Raw genomic sequence first — 21,134 nt, forward strand, 5'->3', positions numbered from 1 at the left:
ATATCTTAAACAGTCTTTGTGTTGGAGGCATCAACTGAAGCGCTTTTCGTTCACTTTCAATAGAGTGGCATCAACTGTTGTCGAACTGCACTGTTGGTTACATTTGCTGAAATGCTGAGCAATGTTCAACTTTCCAAGCCAATTACGTCAAGTTATGCAAATATGACTAAATGCCAACTAATCGAATGATGTGTACGCATTTAACTCAAACACTACATCACTCAAACATAGCTCCCAATGTCAGACAAAGTGCACCCAACAATGGTGAACATGGCAGCCATCACATCACCGTCACCCAGGCACACCCACCGTCAAGTGTTAACATGAGTTGGCAATAGTGGTTTTCCTTTGAGGGTCACAGGGGAACCTGGAATCAGATACATTACAGGGTGGACAGGTCACCAGTCTCCGAAGACCCCAATTTATTCACAGAGGAAGAACCATTCACATTCACATTCACATTCACAACTACAGTCAATTTACAGTCTGAAACATCATTTGAATGATTAAGAACTCTCAAGCTTGCATTTTGTTTGAGACCCTCCTTGTCAAACGGCCTCATACTGCTGACTCAATTCTTGACCTACCTCCTCCTATCAAATGGAAACCAGTACTTCATCAGCCAATTACCAAAGAGTGTTGAAGATCCCCAGAGCTAAATCAAACTTAACCTGCCACTCTGCCACACACATTCTTCAGACTGTTGATTAAGGGATCTGGGGTTATAAACTCCACTTTCTTCGCACATCTCTTTCCTGTCCAAGCATTGCTTGACTATTTATCTCTAAAATGAGATGTCCTCAGTTGATTTGAGTGTGCATTCCACACACACCATTAGAGGATGACCTAACGCAGTAATCTGTGCACTGACGTCCTGCGAATGACACTGATTTTTAATTACAGAGGCATAAAGTTCTTGCTCATCAGCGTTCATCCAGCTATTTGGTAAAACATGGCTCATGATCAGCTAATGAGAGCCTTTAGCAGACTCATTAGTTAAAACAAAATAAACATTGTGGCATAATAATACAACCGTAATCTGTGATCCAGGTCGGATTCTTCCTCCTGCCTGTACGCCACACCCTGACCAACGTGATATCTCTACATTTAAATGAATGTTTTCTCTTATAAATTATCCCTAACAAGCACAAAAAGGCCTATAATGCAATTTATTGCACCAGCAACTGGTGCACCATGTATTCATTTCAATGATGAGATCATCCATTTAGATGCACAGCGTAGTTTCCCAAAGTGTGCACTGTCCACAATCAGCCGTGCTTGTTGTGATAAATCACTGGGGGAAGTCAGACTCTCCAGAACCAAGACTGTGACCACCATTAATCAGCACAGGACAGATTATTACCTGTCCTCCATCCATCTTTAGCTGGTGACATTACAGGGTCTAAACAAACAATGGTGTGCTGGTTTTTATCCAGAACATGCAGCACGATATGAGGCAGTGGTCGTCTTGCTATGGAATTTTGGTTGGAGAGTAAATTTGCTGTTTTTTTGCTGAAAAAAAAACTGCTTTGGTTTATTTCTATTCCTGCTGCAAATCAGAAAGATATTGTATTTGCAAATGTGTTAGTAAAGGAAGATTAGATAATGGAATTTGAGGAGCAACTGGCTACTGGAAGACATTTTTATTGAATGAAATGTCACAAAACCTGATCATTGGAGAGCAGTGTATACTCATTTCCCTGACTGCATTTAGACACTGAAAGTAACTTTTTTGTTAGTTTATTTATTTTATTTTTTTTGTGTAATAACCCTTAATAATTTAGCACACAATATGTGTTCTATTATGGTGTGGTGCAATGTTGTTCTTTCCAGTGTCCAGGGGAAGCAACAGTCCCATTCATTTAAATCATACACCTTGCGTGCATAGACTTTACACTAAACTCCAGTGAACCCTGTGCACAGCAGCCATTTGGACAATCACAGGTCTAAATAATCAAATTAATAATGGCTGAGTTCCATTTTGCCTTATCAGTTTCTGGGTCTGTGCTGGTTCACTGTCCATATGTCCCGACACTGATGAATTGAAGAGAGCCATCATGTGATCAGTAACACATGTGCTGTTCCTGATGAAATGGCTTCTGTACAAATGGCCCTTTACACACTATAAATCTGCTCTTATATATAGTAAAGTATAGTAATAATAGTGACAGTCATATCTTTGTTGTTGGGTTTAATATAAAGTGTCATTTATATGCCAGGTCTGAATTGATCAGTTTAGGCTTTGTTGGATTCAACTGAGACTCAACCTCAGTAAGATGGACTCATGTCATCAGTGTGTTTCATAGAGTTTATTCATAGGAGTTGATTTTGACTAACAAGGGTCTCTTTGCTTGTCCTGCAGCATCTCCAACTGTCCCGCCGCTGCACTCGGAGCATTTCAAACCATGTCAGGAAAAAGACCTGGCTTATTGCCTAAATGGGGGAGAATGCTTTGTCATCGAAACGCTCAGTGGGCCCCACAACCACTGCAAGTAAGTCATTATTTAAATATCTTCACCTCTTTTTTTCTACCTCTGCTCTTCCATTCATATATTATGTATTTTCTTCTGCTTCCTGCTTCTAAGAACATCCAGTAGGAAGGCCTGTGGGGCTACTTTATATGGTTGGCTATTATGAGACTCTGTTGGACTCCCTAAATTATATACTGGAGACTTTGGATTACAGACGTTTGTCAGCAAATGTGATATTGTCTGATTCCTTCTACTTGGCGCTTGTCCACTACAGAGTCCCGGCACAGCTCGTCTTGGCACAGCATGCCTCGGCACGTTTTGTTTTGTTTTTTTGCTTATCCATTAGCGATAGTACCTATTACTTGTTTTAGTACCTGCTCTTGTGAGATTCTCTGAGTCGATAACCTACGTGACTTTGTCATGTCGTCACTGGAAGAGACATGAGTAGGACACCTGACACAAGAATCTCACCGAACAATGTCGAACTGTCGATCAGTTAAAAAGACTTAAATATCCTGAAAACCCCCGTTAATCTCTAACATTTAGCAAGGAAGTTTTATTATAATGGAAAACAATATCAATCTGTGTAGTGTCGAGCCGTGGCGAGACCTTCCGGGACTGTGTAGTAGACAAGTGCCATTTTAATTATTCATTTAAATCTAAATTAAATTCATTTTTAAATATTTCTATTATTTTGGCCAAAACTGGAACCAGAAATTAACAAATATCCCAAATATCTTTGGTAGTTAGCTGTAGGCAACCGGAGAAGCAAGGATGAGGATGACCTGGATGAATGGGAACCTTCACAGAAGTGTCTCAAAGCCTGTTTTGGCACATACAGCATGGTTGAACAGTCACAGCATACTATTTGCATATTGAGTGTAGCCATTGACAACTGCATTAAGCTATACTGGAAAAAAAAATATGATGTGGTTCTATAAGGATGTTGTTGTGGTCATAGTAACTCCTGTGGATCCAGCTGTTAAGCCAGTTATACATTTATCAGAGTGGGGTTTAAACAATACAGACACTTAAACACTTATAGACGCTGAAAATATGCACTGTATACCTTTATCAATCACTATGAACTACATGGCTATACAGTTGCTTAGTGCTGTGTACTCGTGCATATCTTATGTTGTGTCTTTGTTGTCCCAGATTCAAGAACAGAGCTCATGGGCACTTTGCCCATTCAAATGTGTGGCCTTTTACTAATTAAGTCCCAGAACAACTTTTCCAAAATCTAACCGCAGGAATTCCACCCGTCCTATTTCTCAAAGTGTCAGATTTGTTTTCCTTTTTCTTCTTCCGTGGGTTTCAAGTGTACATCCGTATGCACGCACACGTGTACTTACATGTATGTGTTTGCACATACATGTGTGAGGTCATTAGAATGTGTTCAGGACTGCGAATGAAACAGTGCAGTGAAGCATGTGCACATGAGCACTCATTGGATGTGCACATGCTGTTTTTGTTGTGTTAATACATTTGCATTACAGTTAGTCCTCTGATACTGCATGCTGTGATCAAATTATATATATATAAAAAAACTGCATTCAGTGTTTGCAAAGGTCTGCGGCTACACCAGTCTACATACTCTGCTTGGTCAAAAAAAAAATTCACATATTCACTTGGTGCTTCCGGCTCAAGCCTGTGGGGGGCAGTGTTGTGATCTGAGGTTACTTCAGTTCCTCAAGTCTTGGTTCAGTAATGATATGTGCACGAAACAAATGAGGTCAGCTGGGTATTCAAATATACTGAATGACCAGTTTCATCAGGCTCAATTTATGAAACGACGGCTTTGGGAGAATGAGTCATCATTTTCACACATGGATTGGCCAGCACAGAGTCCAGAACCTCATTCAGAATCTCTGTGATGTGCTAGATGTGCCAACCCCACTGAAATACAAGATATTGGTGGAAAAATGAATGCAGCCGCAGAGAGAGTGCATGTTCTAATTTCTATCTATCTATCTATCTATCTATCTATCTATCTATCTATCTATCTATCTATCTATCTATGACACAGGATTGTAGACATCTGAGGTGTTGATGTACTCCTCCACACTCATTACTGTTGCCATGACAACATATTATGTGAACAAGCATAGCTGCTGTGGAGCGAAGGTTTGCGGCCTTGAACATACTCCCTGTGTGTGTGTGTGTGTGTGTGTGTGTGTGTGTGTGTGTGTGTGTGTGTTTGTGCTGAGGGATAGAGGAGGGAGAGACCAAGTTGATCTCTGCTGCTTAATTGTGTGGCAATAAGCTCTCTAAAGGAAAGATATGGGCCATCAAACAATATGGCATCCACTCTGAAACTGAATAACATCTGGTATGATAGAGCAGTAAAACTATCAAGTGCTTTTAATGCTTTGGAGGATAACATTTAGAGTTTAGGATGGGTAATATTTTACATTTTGCGTCATAGAAATTAAACTAGTAAATCCATTTTTTTTTTAAACCGACCCTTTAATTTAATAATGTTGTATTATTATTCATGTGAAAATGATTTAAGTCTAAAATAATTAAATAAACACTTATTTACACGTACAAGAGCCTTTTTTGATATGCAGGTAGGCATTAATCTTAATAAAAAAATAACAATGGCAATCTTTACTCCAGCACAGTAATGATGTATACTCTGATGTAATGTGTTTAAGACAAAGTAAGACAAAACAGGCTGTAAAAGTATAACAAATGATACAGTGTGGCTCAATTTTTCCCCATTAAACATCTGAATTGCTCCCCGAATGAATTAATTTTTATTTGTTGGATGATTTTTTTTTCTTTTTTTTGCCCTGATTCACGTCAAAATCGCTCGCTTAAATATCAAATGCAATTCCCAACCACTTGAAACAGGGTCAGGAATGTGCCTCAGAGGGCTCTGTCACACTGTCAGTGTACAATAATGTTGTTTGTCAACCTACAGCGATGGATGCTGAGAGGGGAGGGATTCAATATGAGTCATGAGGACTGACACACACACACACACACACGCACACACACACACGCACACACACACGCTCACTGCTTTAGGCAACATCAGACATTTAATCATTAGTGCTCAGCTAACCAGTAAATTAGTCAGTGTACTAAGATAATATTTTCAGCAAATGGCAGGAGGCCAAGACACTTGGATATAAAAACACTAGATGCTAAATGTGTTAAAATCATTTTATGGTTTTCTGTTTGGCCAGATTTGGACAGAATGTTTTTAGATGTATCGTATATGGTAGAATGATTAGATTGTGTTAATGATCTGAATCAGAATGTGGTTCCAGGATTTTTCTGAAATGATCGTTAACTTTGCTAGATTAAAGAAAACTGTGTGACACAGGTACTCTGAATGCTTTTTCCTCTTTGATTTTGTTTTGACTCCCTGGATAAATAATCTAAAACATTTCCTAATCACCTCAGTTGTTTTTGTTTGTATTACACTTCACCTCGTTGCCACTGCTTATTCATTTTGATGTCTGAGATATTAGGAATTTAAATCTAATGCCCACGGCCAAGGTGACTGGGCACAGAGCATCTCCCTCAGTCTCAGTGACAACAGGGGCCAGGTCTAAGCCCCGTCTCGTTTGCTGTCTGTCGAGAGGCATCTTCTGATTGATGGAAAGTCAATCTCACCTGGCGGGTGAAGGCGGCGGGGGTCCAGAAAAGATCTGGCCAGCAGGGGCTGACACAGATACTGCCTGGAGGGCAGAACCAGATATACGACACATACAAAAACCTTGGTGCAGCTTGTGTGTTACAAGCTCATACGAGGATAACAGAGAAAGTGAGGTAAAGGTCTTTCAGTGTGATGAATGTGGTACGAACTGTCAGCCTCAAGATTTGAACTGAATTGGTTAATAGAACATGAGATATTTGAGAGGAGTCGATAATGGCTAACAGCAAATTTAAGGTCTTTGTTGCTAAGTTGAAGGGTGATGTTATGTGTACCTAGAAATTACACAAATATGTCTCTTTTGTCCCTTCAACCATCTTTTATTTAAATCATCAGACAAAAGCCATTACAACTGAGAACTTGAGAAAATATTGAGCTCTCAAAGTATCACTGTTATTGCCAAAGTTAAAATAGGCCGAGCTACAGACTTTTCACAAGAAGCAGATTTATTCCCAATAAGATAATTTGCTCTCTCATCATCCTTCTCTTCTTCACATATACTGTATTTCAGACACTGGTTTAGCCAAATTACATTAAGATTGAGTTCTGATCTGCTCTGTACATCTAATCTAATCGGTGTTAACAAAGAAAATAAGACAAACTACTTGTTTTACACTCCTCCTCATCCTCTGGCCTGTCGCTCTGGACTCCTGCTTCTTCCGTCACTGGTTGAGCTCGGGGCCAGACACAAGTGACACCAGATTGACTTGGACATCGCAGGTGGAACAGAGTAGCCGCTCAGTGGAATAACCAACATTACCTTCCCTGCTCGTACACACATACACACACGGGCAAGCCAATTAGCAAGAAGCATGCATGGATTTCAAACTATGGCAGCAATATCACACATCTAAGCTGTTGGTAAACAAGGAGATTGAAGCCAAATGAAAAAGGAAGAGACACCTGAAGCTTCTGGGAGGAGATGGAGCCATATGTTGTGGTGCATAATACCACCTCATCCAATATTAATTAAACTGCTCTTCTGCAAAATGGCACCTAATCAATATTGCTTTTTCTGAAGATGAAATACAATAGGGTTTTCTGTGTATGTGCACCGCTGTCTCCCCACTGTATACAATGTCCTTTTGTTTTTTTCTAGTGGTATGTTGCTCCACTTGATCTGTGCATTGCATTGTGGGACCATGGCATGCATACTGTCATCTTTGTGTGACATAACTGATGTAATTTAGTCATGTTTTCAGTCTCAGTAACACAAATTACATTCCCACGTTTGCTAAACTGCATTACCACATTGTGATTTGTCAGCAACATACATGTATTTCCATGTATTCATATTCATATTCTCATTAAGATTACATTTGTTTTTTTGATGATCACAACAGTGGTTGACAAGTATTTGATGTGAACTTAAGCCTCGGGGTGGAGAGGTTGTGGCAGCATGTACTGCACCAAACAGCAGATGTTTGCAGGTCAAGATCAAACATTGCACTTGTTGCAGTGTGTTATAATGAGACGACGATGCATTTGATATGTTTCAATCCTCAGCAGCGTGATACGGTTTGTTTTAATGTTCACCTGATGACAAGGGAGGCATGACCTCAGTCACTCCATTAGATGTTAATTATTCTGACACTCTGTGACCTTTAAAGTGTGTAAAATGATAAAATCTGACTTTTTCAGTAAAGTGTTTTACATCCACATTGTCAAATTAGAATAATTACAAAAGTTGCCAAGTGTTAAAAATTTTGCTTTCAAATAATGACACATGTTGCCAATTTATCTACCCTGAAAAACTGAGAGCATATTCGCTTATATACATATATGCTTTATTGGGGACCTCACTTTTAGTCAGTGTTTGAACAGAATATGGTTATTTTAATTGTTATAGCATTTCAGGAGGAGTTATGCTGACTGGCTCCAATCAGCATAACTCCTCCTCATGAATTTGTCACTTTAGACACGCCCCTTGAATAAAAAAAAATCCTGAATAGACAGTGGAGAAAAACAGTTTTCAGTCTTTAATCCATAATTCTTTAATTGTTTTACATGTCTCTGTTTTTTAACATCTATAATGTGTGAAAATGTAGAGGATAAACTCTACATTTACTTTTCACACACTTTAAGTACAGTTAAAAAGTCACGGTTATTTCAGTCGTATAATTGACATGTAATTGTTTTAGTTTTTTTTATGATTAGTTTTTAATATGCAGTCTGGTTCAAGCTGTGAAATACAACTACAATTATGTGTAACTTCCTTGAAGCAAGTTTCACCCAGCTTTAGCCTTAATCTGCACTGCCAAACATCTCCCAACATGCAAATCATTAATTCATTGCTCACTTGTCACACAATAAAGAAACAAAATGGCCAGCCATAGTGCTGGGGGGATGAACAAACTAAGAAATAACAATAACACATTTTCTCTCAGTGAGAGAATGTCACTCTCCAAGGTTCTGATGTTTCCCCTGTGGGGTTTTGGAAGAAGGTACACAAAAACCACACACGCGTCTCTTGCCCATAGAGACCCTTCACTATTCCAGTGGTGAGCAGGTGAAGGGATATGTGGTGGGGTCATTGCATTCCAAGCAATATTGTCTCTGACAGCAGGGATTTACCTTGACAGGGGGAAAGCCTCTGGGGTGTAGGTGTGCCAAATGCCCGCCATATAGAATTCTAAAGTGCACATTTGTGTCTGTGTGTCTTAAGAGGAAACCAAAATGTGATCTCTCCCTGCTTCGACTGTTAACCGCTGTCAAATTTGAAACACATACAATGAGTACAGCAAAAATTCATTTTGAATGTTCTCTGATCTGGGCAATAGAAAAACAGAATACATACATAATGGAACTGATTCATGTCTTCAAGTTCTCAACCTTGTATTTAAATACCAAATAGTTAATATTTTTAATGGTGTAGTAATTCTCCATCACATTTCAAATTTATCTCAGTAAATATTGAACTCAAGCTGGATCCAGAAATCTGTTTCAAAACCGATAGAACTTTCTGTTTTTCTCAAGTACCTATTCTCCTTCTTTTGTCCTGTTTTTTTTTAATGTTTTTTATTTCTCCTCACCCCGCATCACCTTTCTTCTATTGTCTCTATGTGTGTCTCTTCCTATATCTCTCTCTAGCTCAACCCTCATCGCCATCTGTGCGATAATAATGCCACACTGGTGGGAGTTCGACTTGTGTCTCAGTGACGGTAATAAACGGGGCTGATGCTGTGGCATGCGTTCATAGTGTGAGGAAAATTAAGCAGATAATAGACTGCATATTGTGGCTAGAAGAAGCTGCTGCTGCTACCGGAGAACGAATCCTCCAGGATGCAAAGAGCACTCAGCATGGGTATGGAAAACAGAAGCTGAGGGGGAGGCGAAGGGAGGAAGAAGAATGCAAATGAGGGAGCAGGGAGATGAGATTGTTTTTCATGGTGACATGGCCATTGGGAGGACTTGAGACTGTGAGCAATGGCAGTCAAACGTCAGCATGTCAACATGGGCTGATTTAATTAGCACACAATGAAGGCTTGATGATTCGTTGGCAGCTTAATCACTGTGTTATTTAAAGGGAAGTCAGTTTGGTGTTTAGGGATTCAGCCATCATTTTTCTCTTTTGTAAAACCTTATTATTGATTTATATTGTTTGTCTTTTTGTTTTTTTGACTTGGCTTCATCTTGTGCTTTAATAGAAAAAAAGCAAATGCAGCAGTGGTCTGTTTACCTTGCTTTAAGTGTTTTTTGTTTTTTTTCTTTTGCACTAACAGTAAATTAGCAAGCAGTTATCCAGCTCAATAGAGCATTGTGTCTATTTTAGCCAATTTCTGTGGTTTTGCAGCACAAATACTTTTTACTGGTTTGGTCTCACTGCTCTTAATAAGCACAAGTTAAACCCGCTGTATTTTGTTAGCCCGACATTATACAGCTGAGATACAAAGTTAATGACTGTCTGGGGAGCCAAGCTGGCTCAGTCTGAGGAAATGGAGCCACAGCTTAAAGTACTGACTTCTCATCAGCGGCAGACAGACTCTGTGACATTCAGCTCATTTATTCCTTTATATATAAGTCCTTGAGGTGGCCGATTGTGTGGTGGTTAGAAGCGGTGCCTTAGAGCAAAAGGATTATTGGTTTTGAAACCTGGGTTGACTGGGACCTTTTTGTGTGCAGTTTGTATGTTCTTCCTCCTACAGTCTAAAGACATACAGGTTGGGGTTTAATCTGGAACTCTATAGGTTTTAATTTAAAGGTGATATATGTTAGCATTGCAATATATTAGGACATAAAATGATTAGTATAATGCATCAGAGATTATTGAAACTTGTTAAATGTTTGTAAAAATGTAGCACTACAATATACAGAGGTTGTTAAATGGTTAAAAAGGTAAAATTATATATGTTGTAGAAAAGTAATTGAACATTTTGAGAATGTACTGCATGGATGAGGGGCATAATAGCATGCTTAAAAACATGTCATAAGTCAAAAACAGAAAAGAAAGAGAAGTGAATTATCCAGACACAATTAACTAGATGGAACAGTGAAAGGTAACTGGAAAATACCACATTGTCGTCCTGTTTGCTTTTCCTATAAAAGGCTGTCAATCATGTAATTCACTACCAAATTCAATCAATCAATTTCAGATAAAGCCCAGATAAAATATTTTACTTTGAAGGTTAATTGTTGGCTCAAACCCAGTATTTCCATTTTCATTGTATAATGTATTTTTACATACAAGAGCCCATCTAGGGACTGGAGTTGCAAATTCGCAATTAATATACAGTAAACCCCTTGGGCAGCACATCAGCGTCATGGTCTGTCTTGGATAAATAAACTGCATTGTCACTTTTAAATAAATTAAACAAATGTAAATGTCCAGCTATGTCATTATTTTCAGTGCTGCAGAGTTTGCAAACTAAAACTAAGCCAGAAACATTTACATTTGTCAGGCATATCAAAGACAGTTGCTTTCTGTTTGAACAAAAACAGAGTCTAGTGTGGATGGAGCCGACACTGAGTGCACTGTATGTGTTAATGTGAGCATGATTGGTAGCTTGCCTCTGTGTGTTGGCTCCATGTTAGGCTGCTGACCTGTCCAGGGTGTAATCTGCCTCTCGCCCAGTGTCAACCGGGATTGGCTCCAGCTCCCCTCACCCCTGTCAAAGGATAAGTGATAAAGATGATGGATGTCCAGACTGTGTGGCCCTCAAACATTGTCCTGACATAAAAAGTAGTTGCAGGAACAAGTGACTTATTACGACCCATAGTTATCTTTTTACTGTGAAACGACACCTTGTTGTGTGAGAACACACTGGTCTCATCAGATAACAGCTGTCGTTATTTTAACAGGATCAAAGCAGGGCATTTGATAATTATACTGTATGTAATGGCCTACATTTTTGAAGGGTGGAGGTCACAAAACAACAGAGTAACAAAGCGGCTCCAGTTTGTTTCCAGCTGATGGTCTACATTTATTTTAATCATGACTTTAATTATTGTATAACCTTAACCTGGTGTTTATTATTTCAACAATGAGGATTCAAGTCCTCTAACATTATTTCTGTACTTATTTCAGTACTTATTTTAACCCAAATTTGTGACTTTTCTCAAGGCAAAGGTGTATCAGTAGTAGAGTGACTTGTCTTTAAACTGGAAGCCTGAGGGTTTGATTCCCGGCTTCGCTTGTCCCTGGGGAAGACACGTAACCCCAAGTTGCTCCTGATGGCTGTGGCAACAGCAAGTGAATGGCTGTGAAAGACGTGTGCATGCTGATCTGTGTATCATCAGCGTAACAATGGACGTTAATTCCATAAATCCAGATGATATGACCGAGAGGTGAAATGGACAGAGGGTGGAGTAGAGGTCCAAGGACAGACCCCTGAGGCACTCCATCCGTGACAGATGCTGTGTTCATTTGTGTCAAATGCTGCACTAAGATCCAAAAGCAAGACAACCAATGTGGAGTTAGCATTAATGTTAAGGAGTAGGTGATTTACCGCTCTCCTAAGTGCTGTTTCTATAGAATGGCGAGCCCTGAAAGCAGACTGGAGGGGTTCAACAAAGGTAGTTATTTGCTAAATGAGTTGTGAGTTTCTGGACACCCTCTCTAGAACTTTTGAGAAGAAAGGCCTATAGTTACTTAACACCCCTGGATCAAGATGGCTTTTCTGAAGTAAAGGGTTTAATTACTGCATCTTAAAAGTTTGGAGGAACCTCACCCGATCCATGTGATAGATTAACAATGTTCAGCATTATGGGTCCCAGAGACAACCAGAGATCCATAAACAGTTAAATTGGAAGAGGATCCAATCGGCAAGTTGTAGGTTTTGATGCTGAAAGTAGTTCAGATAATGTCACAAGGGGGATCATGTCGAAGATACTAAAATCTATGAATGGCTGGGAGCATTGAATGGTTGCTGTACATTCAATCTCACTTTTGTAACTGAAGATGAGGAGGTAATCTCTGAATCTAGTCTTCTATTTTATTAATAAAAATGTCAAATTCACCATGACCATTTAGCTTCCTTGGAAAACAGCATAGAATATCCAATTAGGGCTCCTTTCCATAAACACATATTTTTTCATGCTCCGTTTGGAAAATTGAAAATTATATATATTGAATGAAGTCATGACAATTCAAACTATGAGATCAGCGGCTGTTTTTTGTTTTTTTTTCCCAGCATTGTCGGATATGATTTTGATGGTACGCGACAAGAAATAGAAAACCATATTGTGCACTGCTGGTGTTAATCTCTGAAAGCATTAAAGAAGTGTCACATTTTACAACTATGAATACTAATACACAGACAAAGTATGATCATTAATCACGATGACATTTTTCCCGCGAATAACCCGTACAGCCTGTGGCAGCTGGACCTTGACGAAGACAACTGCAGGATTTCAAAGACGGTTTGATTAAGAAAATCATGAAGCATTCAGATAATACACATTAACAAGAACAAGGATTTGACTTCATGGTCTTATTAGGTCTCATTAATATTGCCATTTTCATGATTTAATAGAGGAGATTGCGCTAATGCGTGACGGTACAAAATGGAATAAAATGCTATGAATGAAAGTGTAGTTTTTGCATTAATATAACATTTAACGCAGCAGCAAAGTGTCTTCAAGCTAACATTGCATTACATGATGAACATTGCACTTTGGCATTTTTTTAGTGTTATAGTTTTAACGGTGCACAACAATGCCATGATGTTTACTCTGTAAAATATTTATACAAGACATTTCATGTTTTTATGGTTGCTCCATTCTAATAAATGACATATTATAGTTATAGTGGGCATCATTTTATGCGCATTGTAACTTCCATTTCTGTGAAAGATGAAGCACTGCAGATTTGCACTTTGCTGCTCAACATTAGATGTAGCTCTTTGGTTGTTAAAGCTATTTAAAGCAAGGGTTGGTCATTTGTTTTGGAATTTTTGTTGAAACCCTTTTCACGTCCAGAAAGCATCAAGAAATAAATGTTCCTATCTGTCCCAATACTGTCTACCAACAATCCTGTGACCACATGGAATAATGTGCTGTTCCATGTGCAACGTGCTATTGCTATTCACTTACAAACTTGAACATTTCCATCTGTTGTTTACTAAGGGTAAACTATTTAAATCAATTTGAGAAACATAATTCGCTTCTCAACGTTTTTCTGGGGATTATTTGTATGTTCAGTCATACTCCAACCTCTTTGCCGTTGTCTCACTTTACTAGCACAATCCTTTTGCTGCCTCCATTGGTCGTGACATAAAATAAATACGTTCCTGTGAGCACAGTATTGCCGCTTTTCCACTACATGGTCCCAACACGACTCAGCACAGCAGCGATAGCACCTGGTACCTGGTACTTTTTTTAGTTGAGAGGTTCCAAGCGAATGAGCCGATTCTATGCATGACGTCGTCTGACTGCCGGCCACTGATTGGTCAGAGTACCATCACTGGAAGAGGCATGAGAAAGACGTGCGACACAAGAATCCAACTGAACTACACCAAAACAAAAAGACTTTAACTGCCGTTAATCTCCAACATTTAGCATGGAAATGTCTAAAAACTCAATATTTAACAGGAGTCTGGTGTATTTAGCGACAGCATTGCTAAATCTGCTAATCATCAGTATGTGTGAATTCATGTGACAGTAGTTTGTTTGTATTAAAAAGTTATGCACCACAGTTTTAAGGGACAACAATAAAGGCATAATCACAATATTTTGGAGTGAATAAGATTTTTCATAATTGTTTCTATCAAATGTTCTTTTGACGGGGCTGTCACAGTAAATTGTCCTGCAGCACTACAGAGTGAACACCACTTCAGCGGCCAAAATAAAATACATGCTTGCGGTTCTGGATGCAGTGAAAGCAGAGGCTGCAAAGATAATTTCACATCTGCTCTGCTTTTGAAGTGAGTGACAGCCGGGGTTTATTTCATTACATAAATTGGTGATGTAAATCAGTGAAGTGGATAAATTCTGACACCCACACAGGCAGCTTATGTTTACTGGGCCCCTACCACACAGTATGATGCAGTACATTTTAGTACATATATGCATGTGTACATAAAGACTTAAAGATTCAAGATTTGACAGAGAAGGAGAACTGACCATGACTTTATGACGGAAGATGACAGGTGACAGGTGATTTATTGGAAGGTCTTAGGGTGTGGAGTGAGATCTTCCAGCATCATTAGTATTATTATTATTTAATAATGATGCACAAACACACACAGTACAATACATAAACTCACCAGTGAGGCAGGGGAGAGTAAAGAGGACTCAGAAAAAGAGGAGTAAGGAAGTAAGACATACAGTAATTTGGTGATGTTCCTAATCAAGGCATTCCTTTCAAGTCAAAAGGTTTGATGTGTTAATAGGATGCAAATGTATGTAAATGAACACTCATTTTTTCCCTTCAAAACTTTGCACTGCCCACTCCTGCGGGATATAGAAGCCAGGATAAATACTGAGGAGACCATGGAGAAGTGCTATTGACTTCATTAAAGAAATAAAGGAAACTAAAACTCGGGAGAGGATTTTAAACTGGCCACAAAGACACTGCAGTTTCCCATGCCTTTGGGAACCTTTCACGACTGACTGAAATCTGGTACAGAGGTGAACGCTGTATTTACATACAGGATTGCTGAGAGAAGAGGAATGAGAGGAAGTGGAAGAAAAGGACAGAGATTGAAAGAGACACTAGAAAAGAGAGAATAACTAAAGACATGCTGTGTTTGCAATATTGAGCAGGACTATAGAGTCCCAGTGCTACAGCAGAGCTGCTGATGTATGTTTTTCCTGTAGTGCGTTTATAGATGTCCCCAACTCTGGCTGACAGAAGGGAGCCCTTTGTTGGAGTGTTTGCAGCAGATGGAGGCTTTATAATACACACATATGAGCACACATGTGAGCAAACATGTGGTCTATGTACCCAAGAGAGTGGCACTGGCACACAGATGCTTTACAAACACGTTATAAGGACAGAATTTTGCACACAATGTCGACATAAAGTAGCTCCCTCTGGTGCCTCTTCCACCCTCAAGTGTTCATGAATATTTAATGCTTTCCCATTTCAAAATTTAGTCAAGGTCACTGGTACTCTGACGCTCGGCTAATGGCCATTTTGACATCCTCAACCAGGCACTGTTATAATCATAATAGGATGTCTTTTTTTTTTTCAATAATTAAAGATGATTAAATCTCACCTGAATAGTCAGACAATGACGTTTCAAATGCTATTTGTTCCATCAGTGAAACAATGCCTTTGTTCACGATGGTGACATATGGTTCAAAGCCCTGGAAATAGCAACTGTTATGACAACCAAGGAAGGACAGACAGAGGCAGAGGTTATGTGCTCTATGTGAGAAATGTCATTTTACTGAGCACAAGACCAACCAGTGTGTTAACGAAGATGTGAGGATAAAGGTCAAGTCTAAGCATCATGACAGCTGGAAACGCTGTCGCAAATTCAACTTCAGTTTTATACTATTGTGTCACACTGTGACAATGGCATGCAGGACTACGAAACTGAAACTTCGGTAAGAAGGATATTTAGGGGAGGAGCCTCTGTTGAGCTGGTAAATTTGACTAATTATCCAAAATGATCCAAGGAAAGCGATTTCCCCTCAGCAGTTGTTATGGACTAAGGCTTCTATTTAACTGAATTGAAAGAGAGCTATAACTTCACTTTTAATAGTCACTGAGACATAACAATACATTTGCATAGCACCTTTCAGAAAAAGTGTTTCTACAACAGACAAAACCAAATTGACTAAACAGACAGTAATACAAATATACCATTTTAGAATAAGGACTAATAAAATTAGCTGTCAAATCGGTTTAAATGCTTTTGTTTCTGCCACACAGTGACACCAAGCTCTTATAGCTCATGACACCATGACCTCCATCCTCCCTCTGTTGATCTGCTTTGGCTCCTCCCACCACAGCATTTGTACCAACAGATTTATGTAATCCTGTCTATTGGCTTGATATTGTTCTCTCCCACACTTGTTCAAAGTCTTTCCATAGTAAATCATTTGAAACTGTCATCAACCACAACTGGTAGATATTTCCACAGTTCAGTTACTAAAAAGCAGACGATTGGTTTCTAAATTCTTAATATGTGTAAATATTCTGCCATCAACATCATTACAGTATAATTATTTTCTGTATCACATGTGATGAAATGTACTTGATTCAAGGGAGGAGAGATGTTTTGGCCCTTTTTTTAAAAAAAAGGACGGATTCCCAGCCTTGTGCTAGTGAATCTCCCTTATTCCCATATGTCAACGATAACCTTTGTGAGTAGTGTTATTACAAGCCATAAGAGAAATGTCACAAGTTATAAATTTCACACGATTCATAATTTCCTTACTTCATTTACTTTGATCAAGTAAAAGCCTGCATACTTGCCTTTTAGTGCCCTTTTAACTTATGGCATCATAATTTAAAAAAAACGAAAAAACAAAACACAACAGAGTCTGATTGAACAACTCTGACTCTATTGCAGCCAAAAATAAGAACATATTTTCCAGGATTGTGGGGTTATTCTGTCATTTCATAATGTAGAGAATAAAACTGAATTCAATTTCAACACCTTGTGAAAGCAGCACTATTTTTAGGTAAATAGTCACATAACATTTTATTGCTTTTGTAGAACCAGTAAGGAAAAAAAATGCATACAAATGTGAATCATGGTGTTTAGTCATAAGTTGTTTTGTACTGCGTTTGACTCATGAAAGCTGAATCACCTGCAGAGGTGTTAAAACCTGACGGCTTTATACTGTATATTAGTATTACCAGCTAAAGGTGGGGGAATCAATGAAATAATGTTTAAATAGCATCAATAAATTGAGCAGGCATTTCATATCATTTCTAATAAGTGTCTTCTAATCTGCATATGATGGTTTATAAGAATGCTGGTGTGGGTGTTGTGTTTATGTGTCTACATAAATACCACTGGCTATAAAAAAAAGATAATAATGTGCTGCAGAAACTTCAATAATGGAGCCATAATTTCTCTTACTTTTTTTGTTTGTTTGTTTGTTTATTGTATCTGGGTGCCAAGAGAGGAACTGTGATACTGTATGAGGCAGTTGGGAGTGGCAGAGAAGTATGTGAGGGTGGTGCAGGACATGAGGACAGTGAGGTGAGACAGTGGTGAGGTGTGCAGTTCGAGTGATGGATGGGTTCAATGTGAAGGTGGGATTACATCAGGGATAAGCTCTGAGCCCCTTCTTGTTTGCAGTGGTGATGGACAGGTTGACAGATTGAGGTCAGGCGGGAGTCCACAGCCGTGGACTGTGTTGTTTGCAGATGATATTGTGAACTGTAGTGAGAGTAGGGGACATAGGGATGAGAGAGGTGGAGGGGATGGATGAAGGTTAATAGGAGCAAGACAGAATATACAGTATGTGTGTGGATGACAGTGAGACACGTGGTTCAGTGAAGATGCATGTAGTAGAGGCGGACGAGTTTAAATACTGGGGTCAACCGTCCAAAGCAATGGACACAAGAGGTGAAGAAGAGAGTGCAGGCAGGGTGGAGTCGGTGGAGCCAGGTGTCAGGTGTGATGTGTGACAGACGGATAGCAGCTAAAGTGAAAGGGGAGGTGTCTACAAGACGGTAGTGAGACCTGCTATGATATAGGCTTGGAGACAGTGGCACCGTCTAAATGACAGGAGGCTGAGCTGGAGGTGGCAGAGCCGAAGATGCTGAGAGTTTTGTTATGAGTGACCAGGATGGACAGGATTAGAAATGAGCATAGTTGAGGGACAGCTCAGGATGCACGTTATGGAGACAAAGTAAGAGAGGCAAAGTTGCGGTGTTTTGGTCACGTGCAGAGGAGAGATAGTGATTATATTGGACAACAGATGTAGAAGGTGCATGGCTGTTGTGAGGGAGGACATGAAGACAGTTTGTGTTACAGAAGAGGACACAAGGGGTAGGGCAAGATGGAGGCAGATGATCCACTCTGGTGACTGGAGAAGCTAGTTCAGGGTTGTTACCATACCATAATACTTTGCTCTGGGCCGAGTCTAGGCATACAGGAGACTCTCCATTTACTCTTACTAAAATAAAACAACAGTGTATGTATAAGTGACGGGGTCAGGAACTTATAGATAAGTATATGTACTCTTCTCTGACGTGAGTGGATGAGAAAGAAAGACACGCAATTGCACTATAGAAGTTGAGAGGAGGAAAGTGAAGAGCAGGGGAGCTGGGCCATGGCAGCGACACTGATGGACACCGACAAGCTTGCATGTCAAAGTCTAAGCACTTCACATGTCATTGGAGCTCAACCTGTCACACACACACACACACATACAGACTAAGCATAAACACACACACACACATCAGCACACAGACATACCAGTGCACATGCTGTAAACATTCAGTCAAGGAAAAGAAAGAGCATGCAATACCCACTGGGACCAAAGTACACACAAGCAATAAAGATTAAGATGTTTGCCCTTTTTATCCCAATAGCATTGGGAATTGCTTTGATTCACTAAGACCATTTACTCAGACCCAGGGTCAGTATAACTGCAAGCTTATCACGATTCTGACTCCAACATCAAATCTTGACCCATAAAACTGTATTGGAAAAATTAAGAGGCTAAAACTTACTCAGTGGTCCATTTGCACAGCAGTCATTATGACAGGTCACAGTGGCAAAAGCACAGGTGTAAATAATCAAATGTATCATGGGTTAAGTTCAGCTTCAAGCTCAGTTTCAGGGTGCACGCTGGTTCACTGTTACACTGTTCTGACTTAGAGCCATGTAGGGGTCAACATCCATCCATACATTCAGTATGAACACAGACACTGGACAAGACCTTTATGTGTGTTACTGTGTTATGTAGCAGCATATGTATTTATTTTCTAATTTAAAATTCTTTTGAAGTTTAAAATTGCCTTTTATATTTATTTTTAAAGCTATAATGTGTAACTGTAGGTGTTTCTTTGTTCTTGATGTCTGAAAACAGGCTCTGTCGATCAATAGCCTACTATGAGACATGACTGAGGGAGCATCTGTGTGTATACAGCAGCAGTGCAGGGGAGGATGGGTGCAAGTCTTTATCTTGTCTAACTGCAGAAAAACCTGTTTGCTACAGTCTTGTTTCACGAGTGCAATGTTGCTGTTGTCTCCATTTGCCTTGACATAAAACGAATCTCTTCCTGTGTGCAAGGAAAATTTGACCCAGTATACATGCTCTAAGTTTACTTTCCCTCACTGAACCAATCAGTCTAGAACACATAACTTATGGATGAAGATGTATATAAATCTTTCTGAACTGGGTCAAACCAATGGGGGGGGGGGAGTAAATATTAGCTAACTCGTCTATTCAACACACACAATAATGTAAACAAAATTTGCCAAAGGAAGGGAGATGGGAGGGAGGTTTGGCTGACCAAGTATAAGTTTTGTTCCAATATTGGGGTGGTAGTGAGACATCTCACTGCAATAAATATCGCTTTCATATAACCTTTACAGCACATGTGAAATTAACATATTTGGAGCACAGCTGCCAGCGTAAATACGAAGGTCTCTCTATGTGTTGTTATTTTGTCATACATCATCCATAATTGCTTTTAATTTTGGCTCCCCGCATTAAATTATGAGACAATGGTAGTCAACATTGTTGCTCTAAAAAAAAATCAAGCTCCTGTAACGTGCATGTTGACATTCTAGAGTTGATTATTTTTGTCACTTCTCCAGTGTGAATAATTCCATAAATAATATCCATATGTAACATGGCATTGGGACACTGCTGCCTAAAACACCCTGCTGGGAACATTTAACAAGTCTGTGTTCCCCTCTGTGTCTCTGTGTATTAGTTTGGAGCCCAAAAAATAAAAATAAGACAAGGTTGTTTTTATTACACATGGTTTTCGTTGGTGTTTCTTGGAGCATTTGGCATTCATAATGTTACATTACTGCTTTATTTTATCTTCTCTTGTTTGCACATGCACAGTGTTTCTCTTGTTGTGCTCATGCCTCCATGCTTCTAAACCTCGGTGGCTCATCATTGAATCATTGTTCATGTGTTTTTCTGTAATGGGTTCTACTTGACCTTGACTTGCAATCCTGCGTCTCACATTTTCAGTCATTTTAGTGCTACGTGTCCCTAATGGAGCACTGTTGCAAACGGACAGCAAAATGAGACATGTTTTTCTTTGTTCCTTGCAATGACAATAGTCTGAAAGGGAAAACTACTACTTTACAGCTTTATGTATTAGCTAAATTATCAGCTAATCAGTTATTATATAGATCTAATATTTATTTAATTTGTAACATCTTTTCATTGGGTAAATTAAAGGAAAAAAATCCAGAAATTATAGCGCACACAAACAAAAAGAATATCCTGATCAATATCTGTTCAATTTCTACTTTATCCTCCACATGAGGGTCACACGGATGGATCTACATGTAGTAACAAAAGCTAATGGATACAATACAGTCAATGAAATTGATATTTTTCAATAATGTTACTGACTGAAAGCAATGTTTTCTTGATATGTCACTGTGTATCTTATC

At 39.2% G+C, this 21,134-nt stretch overlaps 1 protein-coding gene across 1 annotated transcript in view; it reads left to right on the plus strand.

Moving 5' to 3' along the window:
• LOC131474071 (pro-neuregulin-3, membrane-bound isoform) overlaps positions 1-21,134 on the plus strand; it is a 408,827-nt gene that overhangs the window by 250,360 nt on the left and 137,333 nt on the right. The window contains exon 2 of the mRNA XM_058651810.1: positions 2,363-2,492. Within this exon, the coding sequence (XP_058507793.1) occupies positions 2,363-2,492 (130 nt within the window). The remainder of the gene's footprint in view (positions 1-2,362; positions 2,493-21,134) is intronic.

The sequence above is a fragment of the Solea solea genome, chromosome 15 (assembly GCF_958295425.1).
Source record: "Solea solea chromosome 15, fSolSol10.1, whole genome shotgun sequence".
Classification (NCBI taxonomy): Eukaryota; Metazoa; Chordata; class Actinopteri; order Pleuronectiformes; family Soleidae; genus Solea; species Solea solea.